At 33.4% G+C, this 21,021-nt stretch overlaps 2 protein-coding genes across 3 annotated transcripts; both read right to left on the bottom strand.

The window, feature by feature from the left end:
- Window positions 1–1,818: 1,818 nt before the first annotated feature.
- Window positions 1,819–6,237, bottom strand: LOC134697670 (uncharacterized). The gene is made up of 2 exons (XM_063559952.1): window positions 5,111–6,237; window positions 1,819–2,885 (listed from the first exon to the last, which is right to left on the bottom strand). Exons 1-2 carry the CDS (start codon window positions 5,895–5,897, stop codon window positions 1,819–1,821), a joined length of 1,854 nt encoding a protein of 617 aa, XP_063416022.1. The 5' UTR covers window positions 5,898–6,237.
- Window positions 6,238–8,529: 2,292 nt separating this feature from the next.
- LOC134696437 (low-density lipoprotein receptor-like) lies at window positions 8,530–20,854 on the bottom strand. 2 transcript variants are annotated; one of them, XM_063558249.1, is made up of 10 exons: window positions 20,732–20,854; window positions 19,795–19,899; window positions 18,496–18,600; window positions 18,148–18,252; window positions 14,983–15,087; window positions 13,695–13,811; window positions 13,327–13,431; window positions 12,359–12,412; window positions 12,007–12,087; window positions 8,530–9,493 (listed from the first exon to the last, which is right to left on the bottom strand). In XM_063558249.1, the coding sequence occupies exons 1-10, from the start codon at window positions 20,844–20,846 to the stop codon at window positions 9,096–9,098; spliced, it is 1,290 nt and encodes a 429-aa protein (XP_063414319.1). In that variant the 5' UTR covers window positions 20,847–20,854; the 3' UTR covers window positions 8,530–9,095. The 2 variants fall into 2 exon arrangements, with proteins under 2 accessions (XP_063414319.1, XP_063414321.1); XM_063558251.1 differs by lacking the exon at window positions 18,496–18,600.
- Window positions 20,855–21,021: the final 167 nt, after the last annotated feature.

Raw genomic sequence — 21,021 nt, 5'->3', positions numbered from 1 at the left:
TACAATATGGCAACTGGGGACTTATACAACTGCAATTAAAAACCAATAATGTATAATGTTCTATCTCCATATGCAAAGGGAGATAACTCTAACTAAATCTTGAAACTTGGAATTGAGATAATTTTTCATAGATTGACTAAAAATTTTGTATCGAAATAGCCATTCATAAAATAGATGAAAAAGTAAGATTTTAACAAACAAATATAAAAGGTTCATAAGTATATTGTTCCAACAATACATTGTATAGAAGTATAAACCAAACAAAAAATGGTATAAAATAACAAGATGTTTAAACCATACGTCAGTATGGTATCAAAAATAGGATGTTTAGACCATACGTCAGTACGGTATCAAAAATAGGATGTTTAGACCATACGTCAGTATGGTGTCAAAAAGAGGTGCTTAAACCATACGTCAGTATGGTGTCAAAATGAGGTGCTTAAACCATACGTCAGTATGGTGTCAAAAAGAGGTGCTTAAACCATACGTCAGTATGGTGTCAAAGAGAGGTGCTTAAACCATACGTCAGTATAGTGTCAAAAATAGGTGCTTAAACCATACGTCAGTATGGTGTCAAAAAGAGATGCTTAGACCATACGTCAGTATGGTGTCAAAAGGTAATTTAAACCATAAGTCATTATGGTGACAAAATAAGAAATTAAAACCATATGTTAGTATGGTGTCAAATGATGCGTTTAAACCATACGTCAGTATGATGCCATAGAAAGGTAACCAGGCCATACGTCAGTATGGTATCAGAAATATGTAATAAGTATCAAGGAACAATGTAAATTAAACCATACGTCAGTATGGTGTCAAAATGAGGTACAAAGACCGTTAAAAATAAGGAATTTAGACCATACATCAGTATGGTATCAAAAATTGATTCAATTGTTAATATTATTTGTTATTACAATACAAAGAAAATAAAAAATAAAAATAATCAAGTAAAATAATGACAAGCAATTGTAAAATTCTAATAATAAACAAAAAGTATATAACACAATCATCACACTATGTAACAACATATATACATCAATGAAAGTCCCCATGGCACTGACAGCAAGGAGAGTGGTGGGGAGGTGGTGGCAAAAAGCTGACCAAAACAATAGAAGTTCATGTATTCCTTGCATCAGATATCATACACCAACATCGTGAGAAGTAATGACGTAGCAATATAGATAAGAATGGAATGTGCACTGTGACATCATAGACCGTGTGCAAAGATAATTAACTACCCAATAGAGTGAGGTGACAAGTTCATAATAAACTCCAATTATAATAAATATAATTTTAATTTTATGACTTCACTTGTTCTTGATTTATTATAAGTGGTTTATCTAATACCAAATTAATGTCTCTAGTTCACCCATAAACTCTTTAACACAGAAATTATAATAATGCCTTGAGTTGCTGTCTCATAAGCATAAACCCAAATCTCAATTTCTAAAGGACAAATGTCTGAAGTTTGTAATAAACTGTAAGTGTGATGAGAAGTATATTAATATATATAAAGACTAAGTACTAAACTATTATTTATTCAAGAATCTAAAAGTATATGCATTTATTTACAATATGGCAACTGGGGACTTATACAACTGCAATTAAAAACCAATAATGTATAATGTTCTATCTCCATATGCAAAGGGAGATAACTCTAACTAAATCTTGAAACTTGGAATTGAGATAATTTTTCATAGATTGACTAAAAATTTTGTATCGAAATAGCCAAATACAGATGCTTGCAGCTGTAGCCCCAAGTTGAAATAATGAGAAGGAAAAAAAAAATCAATTCACTCCTTGCTGTCAGTACAAATTTTAATTGTTCAAAGTAGAGGTCATTTGAATTTGAGCTTGTCTAAGTACATCTGGAGAGGTATGAATATATTTGGTATAACAATCTGAGGACCATCGTCCCAAAGTTTGAATAAGATGATCTTCCAGTCGTGCTTTGTGTGCAGTAGTTGCAGCACCACTTCTGAATGAATGACCATTATACTTTTCGCTGGATAATCCTAATTTGTCTAATGTACATTTAACATGAGAAATGAAAAAATTTCTTGACAATGGATCACCTTTATTAGTAATAAAAAAGGACTCGGAATTGCTAAAAATACTCATTCTGAGTCTATAGTATTTTTGAAGTACTAATACAGGACATATATCTGTATTGTTTTTGAACAAAGGAATAGTAATACCATACCTAAAAGGATCAGTCTTAGATTTCTTAAGATGCACAAAAATACAATCATTTGTTATTTGAACATCACTCAGACACAAATTTGATTCATGATCAAATTTTTTTGTATCATTAACAGAAAATTCACCACATCTTAAAAACCCGAAAAAAGCTGTTACACATGCAGCTTCTATTAAAACATCTGTATAACTATCAAAAATACAATTGCGTAGTAAAAAACACATTTTGTATAAAATATCAAATGTTATGGGTAAACGAATTCTCTTAGGCATAATGGCATGTTTCTTTTTCAAACCTACTAATACTGATTTTAATTTTGGCAATGGTTTACCAACAAAATTCTCTAATGGATTAACACCCCCTTTAAGTAAGTAATAGAAACGTATACCACATAGGTAGGATTTAATGGTGGAATATCTCAGATGTTTAGATTCGCAATAGGCTATGAAACGCATCAACAAGTTCTCAGAAACTGGTGGTAACTGGAAAGTTGACCAAGTTGATCCTTGTAATTGTAAGAACTTAAGATAATGTTCATATCCCACGTTGTACAAAGCTTTAGTTGAATCTGCAACAGCGAAAGTTTGTAAATTTTCTACTGCGATGTCCAAATAATCTCTTCCAGGGTTGGACAAGGAGTTGCTGCTTTCTCTGCCTCTGGTGCTAACTGATGAAATTTGTTCATCTGTAAACGAGATAAAGAGTCAGCGATTAAGTTCAATTTTCCAGGCACATGTTCGCTGTAAAATGCAAAGTTAAATTTTGCTGCACACATAACAAGACGTCTCATCAGTTTCATGATTATTGGATCTTTTGACCGACCTTTAGTTAGAATAATAACAGACGCTAAATTGTCACAGTGAAATAAAATGCGCTTTTTATACCATCCTTTTCCCCATAAAACAGCTGATACCACGATAGGATATAACTCCAAAAAAGCAATAGATAGAGTTTTATCCGAAATAGTTGGGAGGTCTGTAGGCCAAGTGTCACAAAACCATTTTCCTTGATAAAAACCTCCAAAACCAATGGTAGACGAAGCATCCGTAAATAAATGCATGTCAGCTGCAGATGTTAAATGAGATTCATAGAACATGTTAATTCCATTCCACGTTGACAAAAATTGTAGCCACATTGTTAAATCAGATTTACACTCTTTATTTAAATGGACATAATGGTGGCTCTCTTTGACAGAACACATCAGTCTATATAGGTAAGTAACAAAGGCTCGACCTGGCAAAATTACTCTAGTAGCAAAGTTAAGATGTCCAAGTAATTGTTCGAGTTCTCTACGCGTACAAGATTTTTTATCTAAAACAAAACTTATAAATTGTGTGATTCTCTCAACCTTGTCTAACGGAAGTCTAGCCTGCATATTAATTGTGTCCAAAATAATGCCTAGGTATTCTAGTTCGCAAACTGGTCCAACAGTCTTCTTACTTGACAAAGGAATATTAAGTTTGTTAAAAATAAGGCTTAACAATGCCATTGTTCTTTCTCCACAATCAGAAGGTTTGTCTACAGTTAAGAAATCATCTAAAAGATGGAAAATGACTTTAATATCATAATTGTTCTGAGCTATCCAGCACACACTTGTAGATAAAGAGTCGAACAGACGGGGACTAGAGCGACACCCAAAAGGTAAACGAACGTAATGATAGTACTGACCATTCCACTTGACACAAAAGAGATGCCACTGTTCTTTTTTAATCGGAAGTTGTTTGAACGCATCTGAGATGTCCACCTTACAACATAGGGACTTAGAACCATATCTTTGAATTGCATTAATAGCATCATCAATTTTAATGTATGTCAAGGAACATAGGTCTTTATCTATTAAATCGTTAACACTGTAGTGCTCATCTAAATTATGAGGAGATGATAAATCAATTATAAGCCTTTGTTTTTTGGAATATTTGTGTGTAGCAATACCCAATGGACTTACTCTATAACTTGAAAAAGGCGGTTGAGAAAAAGGGCCCTTTAAAAAACCTTTGTCAACCTCCTGTTGTAACAAACTTGTGACTACTTCAGGATTTTTCCTGGCAGTTAAAGAATTTTTACATTCATAAATAGGTAAATTTACATCTGAAACTAACATATCAAATCCATAACGAAGGCTGTAACATAAAAAGTTCACGAAATGCCTATCTGGATGATTTAAAAGTTCCCTTTCTAATTGATCAATGTTTATAGGTGTTGACGGAACATCTGTTGTATCAATAGAATCTAGTCATTTTGATTTACTGTTGGGCTGTCTAACTGGGAATGATTTGTTATGTTCCTGTTGGGTTCCTGGCATAGATTTATTAGTGGAACATTCAAACTTTCCATGGGTTTTCTTGCAGATTTTACACACGTGAGCATATCGGCAATAAGGTTTGACACAACCTTTGGGTTGATTAAAATTATTACAGATTTGCATTCCATCATGCACCACAATATCTCTTCCATATTTATCCTGTGTAGGTTGAGTTTTAGAATTTTGATATCCCCTGTTATTCCCACACATAGATGATTTGTGAAGTGTTGAAGAACAGAAATTGCACATATTAACTGTAGATCCAGCACAAACCATTTGTCTCAATTCTAAATCACCCCTTGACCAGTCAATTTTAATATTGTGTTCTTGTAACATGATTGAACATTTTGCGCTAAACATTTTATGGTATTCAAAAAATTTTCCTGGCCACACATTTGCGGTTTCAATAATGTGTGATAGGTAGCAATCCAATTCCTCTGCCCTGTTTGGAAAAACTTGACACATAATTTTTTTGAATCTTCCAAAAGCTATAATGAATTCGTCTAAAGTTAAATTCCGTTTTAATCGGTCATCATTTTCCTTAAACTTTTGCTGGTTGGGTGTTTCATAGTTTGGAAGTAGAAGAATGTTTAAGTTTATGTCTTTACCTGAGATTATTTTGGTGCGAATCTCTGGAGAAACCATATCAACTCCAGAAAATGCTGTGGCAGGATATCCATGTTTTGTCATTTGCATGTGTTGGTTTTGCATGGAAAAGATAGGAACTTGTGATGCAAAACTGTTCGGAAAATTCATCTGATTGGGGTTTGTTTGTGTAAATTCTCCCAACGTAGGGTTTTGAACACCAAAAGTGTTTTGGTTAACGGGTAAAGTTGATCCAGGCCCGGGGTTAAAGTTCATGGCGGAATGCAAGTTGAATTTATTATTATTAGTCTGTTTTGGAACACCGGCAATAACTTGCTGACATAATTGCAAAGTGTTGTTAACAAGAGCATAGTCAAGCGTGTTGATATCAGTCCTGGGCGGAAATGCGTGGTTTTGATGCGCAGAAGCACCTACTGCTGGTAAAGGCGTGGGTTCCACTGTATTCATCCGCGATGTAGATGCTATCGGAATTAAGCTAGAAAATTCGGCATTTTGAGTATTTGTAGGTGATAGAATAACATCATCTTCTAAATTTGGTGATAAAGACGTATTTACAGTAGCACTGATGTTGTTAATTTCAGTATTTCCATTGTCAGAACTTTCCGGACTACTTTTTTTATTATCCAAGAAAATACGCTTCAATTGTTTATTAGTGAAGTTTTCGGATATTTTAATCCCTAGCAAAGCTAATTTCTCTTTCAGCTCTGTTGATGTCCAATTATTCGGATTATTAGGATCTAGTTCTGGACCACGTGTCCTTTTCCTGGTATCCCTTCTTTTAGGACCCATAACGAGACGAACGTTTTACACTGATAATTTGTCCAATTATATTAACATCAGACTAAACTCAAAGTTATTCTATATGAAGAAGTCCTTCTTGATGTATAAATAAACAAAGTACACAGTTTCAGGTCAAAACCCTGACCAAAAAGCTGACCAAAACAATAGAAGTTCATGTATTCCTTGCATCAGATATCATACACCAACATCGTGAGAAGTAATGACGTAGCAATATAGATAAGAATGGAATGTGCACTGTGACATCATAGACCGTGTGCAAAGATAATTAACTACCCAATAGAGTGAGGTGACAAGTTCATAATAAACTCCAATTATAATAAATATAATTTTAATAAAAACGCATTCTCCTCATGAAATAATCCCAAATTCAGACCATAAATGTCATTAAAAAATATGTCCATTACACCCAAAAAAATCAGGTTTATTTTTGTTTACTTTTTTTCACATCACATCAGCCCTATAAAACACCAGTTATAGTTCATTTATGTCAATTTTTAAAATCACACTTTCCACAAGTGTATGGCGGACTATTTTTTTAATGAGAGTCATAAGTCTGTTCTTTCTCTCAAGGTCCATTGGGAATATTGACCCAGTTTGGTCTCTGTATTCTATTTTTATGTCATTTTTCGCTACCAGTATTTCTTCTATTGCTGTTTCTTCTAATATCTACCTAATATGCTCCGCATATTAATATATAATAAACTAGTATGTGTTGGTCTAATTTTCTTTGTGCTTATGTTATCGCGTATTCTTTTTTTATTTGGTTCTATATAGCCCTTCAAGACACTTTATTATGCTTCCTTGAAGTATTTTACATAGTACTGAAAGAAAAATAATCTTTTCTCCCATTTTCCATCTCATGTCCATACACTGACGTTATATGATCCTACAATATGTATTTTCATTACTTTTTTATGGGCATGATAAAGCTAATACTAACAATGACCACTACCCTTTCCTCGATCTTGATATCTATATCACTAACGGAAAGCTGAATACTAAAATTTATGATAAAAGGGATGATTTTTCATTTCCTATCGTTAATTACCCGTTTTTAGATGGTGACGTTCCCTTGTCACCATTTTACGGTGTTTATATATCTCAACTTGTACGATTCGCTCGTGTATATAACAATGTTTTAGATTTTAACGAGAGAAATTTATGTATTACTGAAAAATTATTACAGCAGGGTTTTCGATATCACAAACTAGTCAAAACATTTACTAAATTTTATCATCGGTATAAGGACATCATTCGTAAATATAGCTCAACATGCAGACTTCTTATACGTTCATGTATTTCACATCCAATTTTTTATGGAAATATTCTTTATAAAGCACAAAGGTGTCAGTATTCACCTCAGAAACTTACAAAACCTTTGAATAGACTTATTAAGAAGGGATATAATTACGATACTGTTGTCAAGTCATTAAAGATTGCATATTTTGGCGTTAATATTGAGTCACTGATAAGGTCTTTGCGTTGGAACTAAACACATTTATTCTAAAAACAGTTGTTGGCATGACACGGGTTATGTTCTTCTCATATATGTTATGATGGTATGATACTAAACCCCTAACGGGAAGGATTGTGCCTGATGTTCATATGATGAAATCATAATCTTTCAGTCAGTTTAATTGAAGTCTGGAGCTGGCATGTCAGTTAACTGCTAGTAGTCTGTTGTTATTTATGTACTATTGTCATTTTGTTTATTTTCTTTGGTTACATCTTCTGACATCAGACTCGGACTTCTCTTGAACTGATTTTTAATGTGCGTATTGTTATGCGTTTACTTTTCTACATCGGTTAGAGGTATAGGGGGAGGGTTGCGATCACACAAACATGTTTAACCCCGCCGCATTTTTGCGCCTGTCCCAAGTCAGGAGCCTCTGGCCTTTGTTAGTCTTGTATTATTTTTATTTTAGTTACTTGTGTACAATTTGGAAATTAGTATGGCGTTCATTATCACTGAACTAGTATATATTTGTTTATGGGCCAGCTGAAGGACGCCTCCGGGTGCGGGAATTTCTCGTTTCATTGAAGACCTGCTGGTGACCTTCTGCTGTTGTTTTTTCATTTGGTTGGGTTGTTGTCACTTTGACACATTCCCCATTCCCATTCTCAATTTTATGAACAAAAATCATTGTTGAAAGAAAGTGCAAAGGATCCATGATTGGCCAATATTAAAGTTAAAAGGCGATAAATTCAATCAGAGTATACTGAATTAGAATATTCACTCGATTTGTAATAACATAAGCAACACGACAGGTGCCACATGTGGAGCAGCATCTTCGTACCCTTCCGGAGCACCTGAGATCACCCGTAGTTGTTGATGAGGTTCGTATTGCTTAGTTTTCTATGTTGTGACTTCTGTACTATTATTTGTCTGTTCGTCTTTTTTTTAGCCATGGCGTTGTAAGTTTGTTTTTTATCTATGGGTTTGTCTCTTCCTCTGGTATCTTTCGTCCCTCCTTTATAGCAGTTCATCGGCTGATTTCTGTATAGTTCTTTCTCCATTAATATATTTATTAGATTAACTTAAACAGTTAAATGCATCTAATTTTTAGCCACGATAGTTAAATAACATTACTGGTATAGTTGAAAGATAACAAAACAGATATTCAAACTGTAAGTATTTAATTTTTGACATAAAAAAAAAAAAAAATAGAGACATTTAGCAGATACACATAAATACACAGTAAACAAACAAACAAAAATGTCAACGTCTAATAAAAACAAAAAAAAGCAATGCCATAGTCCATGTACGTTCCAGTCTGTTACCAATGTTAATTTCAAAGATAGATAAAGTTTGATTATAGCTTCACAAAAGTAGAATAGATAACCTAAGATAAATCTCAGCATCAAAAAACAATTCAGATATAATACTGATAAAAAAATAAAAAATCATATTTAGAATGTACACTATATATAGCAAGCATTTTTATTTACTTGATTGGACCTGTTTGCTAATATATTAGATTTATTTATAGCTATCTGCAATATAAGGGTTTTTAAAAAGGAAAAGTAAAGCTTTGCATTAAAACCCAACGACTAATATCAGAACTCAGCTTGTAAAATAACAGTACAGTGCTTTTTTACAAATTTTGTCATTGTATAAAAAAAAAAAATGAGAATTGGTCGTAAACAAAAAGAGATGAAAAGCTTGTATATTTTCAGTTCAATTAATTATTTACTTCCACCGAGCTTCTTGAGAATGCGTTGTTTAAGTGCTTCGTTCCGTCTTGCAGTTAACAGATATTTAAGGTTACCAAGTGTTTTTTTATTTCCTTTCTTCTGCATGTGTTCTTTTTTCTGCATGGAGTTTTTCTTCAGCATTGTTTTTCTGTCGTTTATCTTTTTTTGATACGTTTGTTTTCTGCTTTCTAATTCTACGTCTCCGTGACGTTTGTCAGACACGTGGGAACCTCGTTTGGCTTGTTTTATCTTGTCGTCATTCCGCTTTTGATCATGGCGAGCTTTGACAATCTGATAAACCTTTGATTTTAGATCCTTTTCACTTGGCGTCTTACCCATTGATCTAGTGGTGAGCTTTTTCTTCATGTACCCGTATGCATAATAAAAATCTGAAGTAAAAATATGAGGATTTCAAAAACGCTGTATGGCAGGGAAACTGAAGAAGCCAATCTAATTCTAAAACAAGCTCAAATATACTATTTTTTTAATTCTGATTTTTTTTTTATGGGGGGGGGGGGGGGGGATCTTTTTAATTATTGAGTTTAGCATCACTGGCGATTCTTTTGACGTATCGCGCGTCTGGTGTTCAAAATCTTAATCCTGGTAACTATAATGCGTTTCGGCCACATCCGCTCTGTGTTTTTGTTATATGTATTTCTATTTGTATCCTTGTGATGAGTTCAGCCTTTTTCAACTGATTTTTATAGTTTGTTTTTATGTTGTACTCTTACACCACTGTCCAAGATTAGGGGATGGTTGGGATCCCGCTAACATGTTTAACCCCGCCACATTATGTAAGTATGTGCCTGTCCCAAGTCAGGAGCCTGTAATTCAGTGGTTGTCGTTTGTTTTTGCGGTACATATTTGTTTTTCGTTTTTTTTTTTCACAAATGAGGCCGTAAATTTTCTCGTTTGAATAGTTTGAAATTGCCATTACGGGGCTTTTTGTAGCCGACTATGCAATATGGACTTTGCTGATACAAAGGCCGTACAGTGACCTATAGTTGTTAATTTCTGTGTCATTTTGGGAGATTTGTCTCATTGGCAACCATACCACATTTTCTTTTTTATATATCAAATATACTATTTTTCTTTTCTTGTTCTTTTTAATATTGATTCAAGCATAACTGGTGATTCTTTTGACGTATCGCGTGTCTGGCGTATAAAAGTAATTCCTGGTAACTATTATGAGTTTCTACCACGTCCACTCTGTGTTTTTGGTAGATGTATTTCTACTTGTATCCTTCTGATGAATAAAGCCTTTTCAACTAATTTATGTAGTTCGTTCTTATATTGTACTGTTACTCCAAGGTTAGGGGAGGGTTGGGATCCCGCTTACATGTTAAACCCCGCCACATTATGTATGTGTGTGCCTGTCCCAAGTCAGGATCCTGTAATTCAGTGGTTGTCGTTTGTTGATATGTTACATATTTGTTTATCGTTCATATTTTGTACATCTATAAGGCCGTTATAGTTTTCTCGTTTTAATTGTTTAATATTTCTCATTTCGAGGCCTTTTAAAGCTTACTATGGGGTATGGGCTTCGCTCATTGCTGAATGCCGTATGGGGACCTATAGTTTGAATTTCTGTGTCATTTGGTCTCTTGTTGAATGTTGTCTCATTGGCAATCACAACACATCTTTTTTTATATTACATTAAAACAGACGCTTTATTCATCCTCAGTTCAACTGAAGACCACACCATATAAGGAAATTAAATGTTGAAAATATATACTAGTAATGTGAACAATCATCTTAACTGATATTTGATAGAATAACTAAGTTAATTTACTGTTTTTTTTCACGAAGAACTTTGTTTATAAGTACTGTAGATGAGTCCATTAGTCATTTTAGTAGTGTATAAGACGTAGCAACAGTTCTAGTCTTGTGAATCCAATTTAATATGCAAACCATGACAATAAGCTAAATATATAGTACTGCCAAAAATGTATCGGAAAGAAAAGAACCAATAATGCTGATAAACACAAAAAAAAACCTTCTATCATTTAAATAAGGTTATCAAAAATTGTATTCAAACATAATGAGTAAATATTAGAATTACAATTGTTCTAATATCAGATGCCTACCTTTTTATAGATAAATGTATTGGTTTTTTTTTATTCCTCCCCCCATAACTTTACATTTCAACAGTACTCATATTTTCAATGTATCATACATAAAATTTATTCGTTCAGTGTAAGTTCACTTGTGTTAATGTATCATTTGAGATATCAGATAAAGGTGAAGGTTTGGTATATATTATAACATTAAAAAACCAGAAGCATTTGTTTGCACCTGTCCCAAGTCCGGACTCTGATGTTCAGTAGTTGTCTTTTGTTGATGCGGTTCATTTTATTTAGCTTTTCTCGTTTCTCTTTTTTTTGGGGTATATATAGATTCGACCGTATTTGTGTTTGAATGGTTTTACACTTGTCATTTTGGGGTCTTTTATAGCTTGCTGTTCAGTGTGAGCAAAGGCTCCCTGTTGAAAACTGTGCTTTGACCTAAAATGGTTTTCTTTTAAAAATTGTGGCTTTGATGGAGACTTGTCTCATTGGCACTCATATCACATATTCTTATATATATGAACAGACGACAACAACGGTTAAATGAATAACCATTCTACCACTGCATCTAGTTTGATACCATATTTATCATGTCAATTCAATGAATATTTCAGATTTAAAACGCAAGGCTTGCCGAGGGTTTTTATTATTTAGAATTTAAGAGGATAAATCGGGTAGGAATTAGAGAAATTTATTTATTTTGTTAGTTTCATAATGTTTAAGTGCATTTGAAACTATGTTCTTCTTAAGTTATCATTGAAAGTTTGTATTAATCAGTTATAACTATGAAGTAGCATCTATAGTTGATTTCAAAATAATATGAAAAATACATTAACCTTGGCAAAAGTCGTGGCTCGCAACACTTGAATAGATTTCATACCCCATACAGATGTCATCAATGCTAACATATCCATTCCCTGAAATAAAGGTGCATTCAATTAAAAAACAAACCATCATACTATTTCATTCAACGTCATCGATAATGGAATCCGACGTCGGAAATAGAAACTGATTGAATGTTGGTTACTTAAGGTCCAGTGAAAGTGAAAATAATGCATGTTACGGAAGTACAGATAGTTTTCACTAATAAACGATAAACGAGAAAGGAATCCGATCCTTGCATTACCTTTCTGAAATGATTAATTTTGTTTCAATTGTCTAAACTTATCGTTTGTTAACTATACTTACCACACATGCTGACGTCAGAGGGGTTATGGGTTGATGACGCATAATTCATATCGCCTGTAAATATACGAAAAACACATGAAACAATTTCTCCGTTAGACAAAGATTTTTCACTCTAAACTTAAACTGTAACTGAAATTAAGATAAAGCAAACGTAGCAGAACGTTGAAGTTGACATTTCGAGGAAACATAAATCAGGTCTAAATAAAGGCAACAGTAGTATATAGCTGTTTAAAACTCATAAATCCATGAATTTTTAAAAAAAAAAATCGGGGTAACAAACTAAAACTGAGAAAAACGCATTAAATGTAAGAGGAGAACAACGATACAAAATTGAAATGTAACACAGAGAAACGGACTTAGATTGTTTAGGAATTCCTCATAATTAAGTGATGTAGGGGGTATATGTTAAATCTGTAACATCTATTATCCTTATCAAGGAGTTAACATAACATGAGTTACTAAATACTACCAGGGCTTTGTGGGCGAGATAACGACATGTTTGTCGTGCAGGTAGTGTTTTGAAGGACGATCGTTGAAGCACGAGTATTATACGCGCATCTGGCGTACTCACTTATAATCCTGGTACCTTTAATAACTATATACCACCGACATTTGATTCTGGGTTGCATTGGATAAAATTCTATAGTATGATCAAAATAATATTTTTTTATTTTCTCCCAAAAACCAAAATTAAGTCATCAGAACACCACATTTTAAAATAGTCATTTATAGATAACCAAGGCTAACTGATTTAAACACCGATGTTTAATCTTTTAGACCGACAATTACTCGCGGGACACAAGCAGTGTCATCGACCAAGTCTCCTGATACACCTGAATGAATACCACTAACCCAAACCCATACATTACACAAGTATAAACTGAGGGTAGAGGCTTTGTACATTTTATAATGTTTACATACTCTAAAACATCGTTTATACCAATCATTTGATATATAAAATAACATACCACACCATTGTTCATCTTCACCATCAGCGCATTCCCATGAGCCGTCACACCAATAAGCACACGTAGAACCATCGTTACAAGTGGATTGCATTGGATCAGCACAACCTATTAAATTTTATGATTCAAAACTATTTGTGTCTTGAAACCCAGTGGCCAACCATTGGCTGTAAGTCATTTATGTATCATTATACATATTCATTTATTCAATTGAATTTTGAAAAAAACAATTCATCATATCAACTATAAATTTTTGTTTCAAATATATGATATATTTACAGAGTCCTCAACAAATTTCAACTTGTTCTTAGAGAATTTTTGTAATAAGTCAATATATTGATAAAATATCAAATAAATCCCCAATAACATACCAAGCATATTCATGTCACACCACATCTCGTCGTAATCATCTGCGCATTCCGGATTTCCGTCACAATAAGTAGCACACGTTCCATCCATACATTGCATTTGCATTGGATCAGAGCAACCTAAGCAATTATAAGAATGTCGTCATATACACTCATGTCTAATAAACCAATCAAGTAAGGCAATGCATAATATGTCTATCTTTTGAAACAAACATACCCTTTGAAAATAATATTACAAAAAAAAAGTCTGACAGAGAGACCACGTTGCTATCATTCTACAACTGTTCATGCATTGCGGTTCTAATATCACATTTCATTGAGGTGGTTTCCTACTTTGACGTAACCACAGTATGCATTTTTTTCTTTTTATATGTTCACTAAAACATTTCATATATCAGACATTTTAATTGAGATAAAATCAGGATAACATAAAGATTTACCAATATAATGAAACGGCATTTAACGCTCATTATAATCCTCCGTTTAGTGGAGTTTGTGTAACTTAGTCTTTAGTTCTCTAAGTTGTATTGTATGCACTATTGTTTGTCTGTTTGTCTTATTGTCTGTTTGTCTTGGAACTGTATCGACGTTTCTTAAGCCGGAGACAAATCAGAATCAGATTTGTCAAACAAAGTTGTGACGGTGACTTATAGTTGTTCATTTCTGTGTAATTTTGGTCTCTTGTAGAGAGTTGTCACACCAAATATTAGATTTTTATATTAACATCAAAACACCCTGATATCGAGCCAAGAAGAAACAAACATCATAGTCAGTTTGGTGTGAGATAATAACTACACAATTACTTCAAAGGTATATGGGATAACGTGTTTGATAGATTGTTAATAGAAGTTATCAAGCTCCCTACAAATCAATTAATTGATTTTTGGTTGCTTAACAACCAGTGTCACCTTTAAATTGATGCATTGATAATTTGTTATTTAAAATTTACAAATGTATCATTGGTTAAAAAAATTGAGAAAGAAAGGGGTATTTTTCAAAGAGACACCAACTCGACCAAAGAGCAGAAAACAGCCCAAGGTCACTTACAGGTCTTAAACACAAATAGAAAATTCCGCAACCAAGATGGGCTTCAGCTAGCTCCTCCACGTAAATGTGTACTAGTAGGGCGAAAATGAACGTCACACTAAACATATAAATGAACCAAAATTAAAAAACCCATACAAGACAAACAAATGCCATAAGTTATATAATTGATATTTCAGACTACATAAGTATTTGGTAAAGTTTTGTTAATTTGGAACAGTCCATTTCTAAATGGCTTGCCACTTACCGCACCATTGCTCATCTTCACCACCAGGACAGTCTGCTGAACCATCGCAATAAGTACCACATGTTGCACCGTCATCACAATGAACTTGAGATGGATCACTGCAACCTATATAAACAAAATCATTACTTAGTTTTCAGTCGTTTCATTAGCATGCAGTTATTTATTCATAAGCTACACGTGATTAATAATAATTATTAAAAACATTCAAATGACTTAATCACTTTTTGAAAAAATAAATTTTACGGACGCCAACACGAGTTGGTTGACCATTATGGAACGTTTCACAATTGTGGGATATATTCCTTACGTCGTAACTACAATCCCCTTCCCTTTCATGAATGTGACCTAACGAATTAGACTATTTACAGGATTTGTAATCACATAAGCAACACAACGGGTGCCACATGTGGAGCAGGATCTGCTTACCCTTCCGGAGCACCTGAGATCACCTCTTGTTTTTGGTGGGGTTTGTGTTGTTTATTCTTTAGTTTTCTATGTTGTGTCATGTGTACTATTATTTTTCTGTTTTTTTTATTTTTAGCCATGGCGTTGTCAGTTTGTTTTAGATTTATGAGTTTGATTGTCCCTTTGGTATCTTTCGTCCTTCTTTTTTTAATAGTTAAAATATATGAAGAAATCATGTCGGCAAAAAAGGAAACACAACACAATTACTAAGTGACAAAAAAGACCACTATAGGAGCCTGTTGTACATTGGTTGGCGTTTGTTGATGTGGTTCATAAGTATTTCTCGTTTATCGTTTTTCACGTAGATTAGACCGTTGGTTTTCTTGTTTGAATTGTTCCACACTTGTCATTTTTTTGTCGTTTATAGCTTGCTGTTCGGTGTGATTTAAGGTTCCGTGTTGAAGGCCGAACTTTGACATAAGATTTGTTACGTTTTACACATTGTGACGTGGATGGAGATTTGTATTATTGGCACTCAAACCACATCTTCTTACTTCTATTGACAGAAAACTTTGATCTCGTACTGAAGCTCTTGAATATGAATTTTTAGGTGCTAAGTAGCATGTAAGTTTGATGAGAGTTATTACTTATTCTAATGCAATTTGGATGTATCGTTTTTTTTCATTGGCTAAAAGTTGCCGTCAAATCCACAGTTGACCTGGCGAAACTAAGGAGAGACCCGCCATTTTGAATTGATTGAATCAACAAATGTTCGGTTACTACTATATATTCGAAAATAAAACAACACCAACCTCGAATTTGCCGTTTTAATGTATTTTTATTCGAATTGAAGCGTACAGCTAATGTAACCTCCAGTTTGTTAGTTTTCATTTGTATGACGCCACGTTTAGCCATGGCTTCTTCGTGCCAAAATCATTCATGACGTTTCCCGGACTTTTTCTTTTTGTAATGCATTAGAATCGAAAAAACAGAACTGTAGTTGAAGAGTTGCCACCGTCAATCTCTGTTTTAATGTCTCCGTTACGCTTCGCCATTAAAACTGTATTTGCAACCGTCAAATCTACAATTAACAGTGGCAACTCATCAACTACAGTACTGTTGTTCCTTAACTAGTACTAGTATTCGGACAATTACTCCTGGTTCGATACATTGAAAATCAATCAATTAAACTAGAGGCTCCAAAGAGCCTGTGTCGCTCACCTTGGTCTATGTGAATATTAAACAAAGGAAGCAGATGGGTTCATGACAAAATTGTGTTTTGGTGATGGTGATGTGTTTGTAAATCTTACTTTACTAGTCTTGCTTACATTTATCTCTATCTATAATGAACTTGGCCCAGTAGTTTCAGTGGAAAATGTTAATAAAAATTTACAAATTTTATGAAAATTGTTAAAAATTGACTATAAAGGACAATAACTCCTTAGGGGGTCAATTGACCATTTCGGTCATGTTGACTTATTTGTAAATCTTACTTTGCTGAACATAATTGCTGTTTACAGTTTATCTCTATCTATAATAAAATTTAAGATAATAACCAAAAACAGCAAAATTTCCTTAAAATTACCGATTCAGGGGCAGCAACCCAACAATTGGTTGTCAGATTCATCTGAAATTATAGGGCAGATAGATCTTGATCTGATTAATAATTTAACCCCTTGTTGGATTTGCTCTAAATGCTTTGGTTTTTGAGTTATAAGCCAAAAACTGCATTTTACCCCTATGTTCTATTTTTAGCTGTGGCGGCCATCTTGATTTGATAGTCGGGTCACCGGACACATTTTTCAAACTAGATACCCCAAAGATGATTATTGCCAAGTCTGGATTAATTTGGCCCAGTAGTTTCAGAGGAGAAGATTTTTGTAAAAGATAACTAAGATTTACGAAAAATGGTTTAAAATTTACTATAAAGGGCAATAACTCCTAAACGGGTCAACTGACCATTTCGGTCATGTTGACTTATTTGTAAATCCTACTTTGCTAAACATTATTGCTGTTTACAGTTTATCTCTATCTATAATAATATTCAAGATAATAACCAAAAACTGCAAAATTTCCACAAAATTACCAATTCAGGGGCAGCAACCCAACAACGACTTGACCGATTCATCTGAAAATTTCAGGGCAGATAGATCTTGACCTGATAAACATTTTTACCCACGTCAGATTTCCTCTAAATGCTTTGGTTTTTGAGTTATAAGCCAAAAACTGCATTTTACCCCTATGTTCTATTTTTAGCCGTGGCGGCCATCTTGGTTAGTTGACCGGATCACGCCACACATTTTTTAAACTAGATACCCCAATGATGATTGTGGCCAAGTTTGGTTCAATTTGGACCAGTAGTTTCAGAGGAGAAGATTTTTATAAAAGTTAACAACGACGACGGACGACGGACGCCGGACGACGGACGACGACGGACGCCGGACGCAAAGTGATGGGAAAAGCTCACTTGGTCCTTCGGGCAAGGTGAGCTAATAAAAAATGAAATAGCTTCATATCTCGATATTTGAATAGTGTCAACACAATAATCGATCACTGTCGAGTACTCGTGCGGCACTTTATTAACAGAATACAAGCAGCGGTACCTTCCCATTCACAATAACATTTATTTTTATACTATTCCCAGGACTTTAATTTCTGTTGAGACATGGTATATAGTCGAAACAAACACCCAAACAAACAAACAAACAAAATAATAATTATATGAGCTTGTTCATTGACATGATATGGATAAATACATACCGCACCACTTCTCATCTTCTCCGTTAGGACAAGTTGCTGAACCGTCACAAGAAGTTGCACATTTTATACCGTCATCACAGTGCCATTGGTCAGGATCGGAACAACCTATTAAGTAATCATTCATTATTACTCGACCTGTGTTCACATTGTGTTTTAAGAGATGTTCGTTCTGCTGTATTTATGTGCATAGTGTTTTATAGACGTGTTGCTTTTGTTGTGTTTTTAATGATTTTGTCTTTTCTTATGATTTGTTATTGGTCTTTACTTTCTTGTCTCCTTTTAACACAGATAGAGAATAATTGATGACTTGTTATCATAATATGATATATAATAAATATAAATACATACCGCACCACTTTTCATCTTCTCCGTTTGGACAAGTTGCTGAACCGTCACAAGTACTTGCACATTCAATACCGTCATCACAGTGCCATTGGCCAGGATCGGAACAACCTATCAAGTAAGCATTTAGTATCACTTTTCACATGAAATAAATTTGATATCTTTCGTAATATAAAGAAGCGACATATTAATATTCTTTTTTCTTCAGATTGCCGATTCACAAATAATTTCACTGTCCAAGCTCCGAAAACATGTCGCTCTGAAAAGCTTTATAAGTATCCAGGAAAATACTAATAATATAATGAAATGTAATTTTTGGTTCTAATACTTGTATTTCAATCTTTTTAAAGTCATGGAAAATACATTTGTAGATACTGTTTTGTTCTCATTCATAACACTTTGTAGTTTTTCCCCGAAATATAACATGCACATGTAAGCATTTAATTTTTTGCTCGGAAACATAATAGGACTTGTAAATACAAAAACTTAAACCTTTCAGAAATAGTTGAAACCATATTACCCATGATCAGATTATATATTTGGCTAATATCCTGTTTTGAAAATTCGTTTTTGCATGAAGATAATTATAAACACTTTCTCTAAAAAAATCTTCAAAAAGGAATATGAAATAAAGAAATGTAAGTTAGCTTCTACTTCAGTTCTACAATATAACATTAATTATTCTCAGAAATTTTCCATTTTGATAGATATTTCTTTGTAGGAATAATTTATTGAAGCAGTTTCTATATGAGAACTTGTTTTCTATTTAAATTTTATGTATAAAATCGTTTGTTTATAACGTGTTTTTTCCAAATTTGAATATTCTTAATATTAGTACAGATTGGTTTTAAATATTTGTTATCCCAAATATTAGATGTAACATTTTCTAAAACTTTTATAGATTAGATGAGGAATACGTTATAATGCACGATAGAGCGACAAAGAAAGTAACCTTAAGCTGACCTCGAATTAAGAACAAAGACTTTATTGGGATAAATGAGATTAAAGCTGAAACATTAAACAGTGAGTATAACCAGTGTGATTTCAACTGATCGGGCGGAGCTTACGTTTTAATTTGCACAAGGGCAGTCTATTTGAAGATGTGTGTTATTAAGATGATTGTTGTTATAATCATAACTTATTTCTAATCATCTATCAGTGTCATTAAAGGGATTTATAAAAGAATGACTGGACACTTCAGTTATGAGTTTATTCTAAAACCTATAGATTGACCGCGGTTTATTATGAACGAACCGGTTAAAATCCGCCCAGTCAAGTGAAATGAATTGAGTAATAACAACTTACCACAATACATTTCATCTTCACCATTGTTACATTCTGTTATGCCGTTACAATGAGATGCACATGTCATAAAATCGTCAGAACAAACAAACTGATCGTAACTACAACCTACAAAAGGAAATAGCTGATAAACACATGAACGCATATATATTTGTTTAGGAGGGGCCAGTTGAAGGACGTCTCCGGGTGCGGTAATTTCTCGCTACATTGAAGACCTGTTGGTGACCTTCTGCTGTTGTTTCTTCTATGGTCGGGTTTTTGTCTCTCTGACACATTCCCCATTTCCATTCTCAATTTTATATACATATCTATCACCAATATTTCTTTTGTATATTTTTGTAGTCTGTCCATAAATAAAATTAGTGATAACTCTTTAATCAGCAAATGACACATCTTAATCATTTTTTTTCCCACACACATTACATACAGTTTGGAACTTCAACTGCACTCACGTAATAATATGACGAATTTATCTGCAACCAATGACGATTTAAAATTACTGCTGTGGTGAACAATGTCAATTGCACACAAAGTAAAATAGTGTAGGTAAAATTTCATGATGTATCGACACACTTTTATCTTTTAAGTTGGATATTGTTTTTTAATCATACTTAAGTATCCAAATTTTGAATAAAAAAACTAGATTTTGAAAGTTTTGTAGATAGCCTTCATTAATCATCGTTTTAAAAAAGAGCCGTTTCTCCTCTTTTTTTTTAATCTTTACCTCCTCTTACTTTGTAAAGTGTTGGGTTTTATTTTTGCAACAACTCTTAAAAAAGCACTTAACCTTTAATATCAGTCCAAATTATTTAATGGTCTATTGATCTTTTACTTAAATAGAATATAGTTTATTGTCATTAAATGCATAACATTGAAATTAAATTGTAATTTTAAATTCAATGTTTTCAATAGTTTTTCCAAATGACGAAGTCATACTTACTACTGTACTGTCGTTTTAAATTCTTTTCTGAAAGTTTTTTGTAGTCCGAACTTCGCGAAAAGGCCAATGATATAACTGATACGAAAATCACAACCAACATTACAAGCTTTCCCATTGTACAGCTGGAACCAGAGAAAGAAAAAGAAATATATAACATGCACAAGTAATTTCCTGAATTGGATATCTTGATAAATGCTGTTTTGATAATTGCAAATTTTCAGAGTCTACCAACTTAACCATAATTGTTTTTTTTTTTTAAATAAATGAAAAACGAAATTGGGGTTAAGACG

The sequence above is a fragment of the Mytilus trossulus genome, chromosome 14, assembly GCF_036588685.1.
Source record: "Mytilus trossulus isolate FHL-02 chromosome 14, PNRI_Mtr1.1.1.hap1, whole genome shotgun sequence".
NCBI classification, from domain to species: Eukaryota; Metazoa; Mollusca; class Bivalvia; order Mytilida; family Mytilidae; genus Mytilus; species Mytilus trossulus.
The sequence above is the reverse complement of the archived record's forward strand: the minus strand, read 5'-3'. Positions and strand labels throughout refer to the sequence as shown.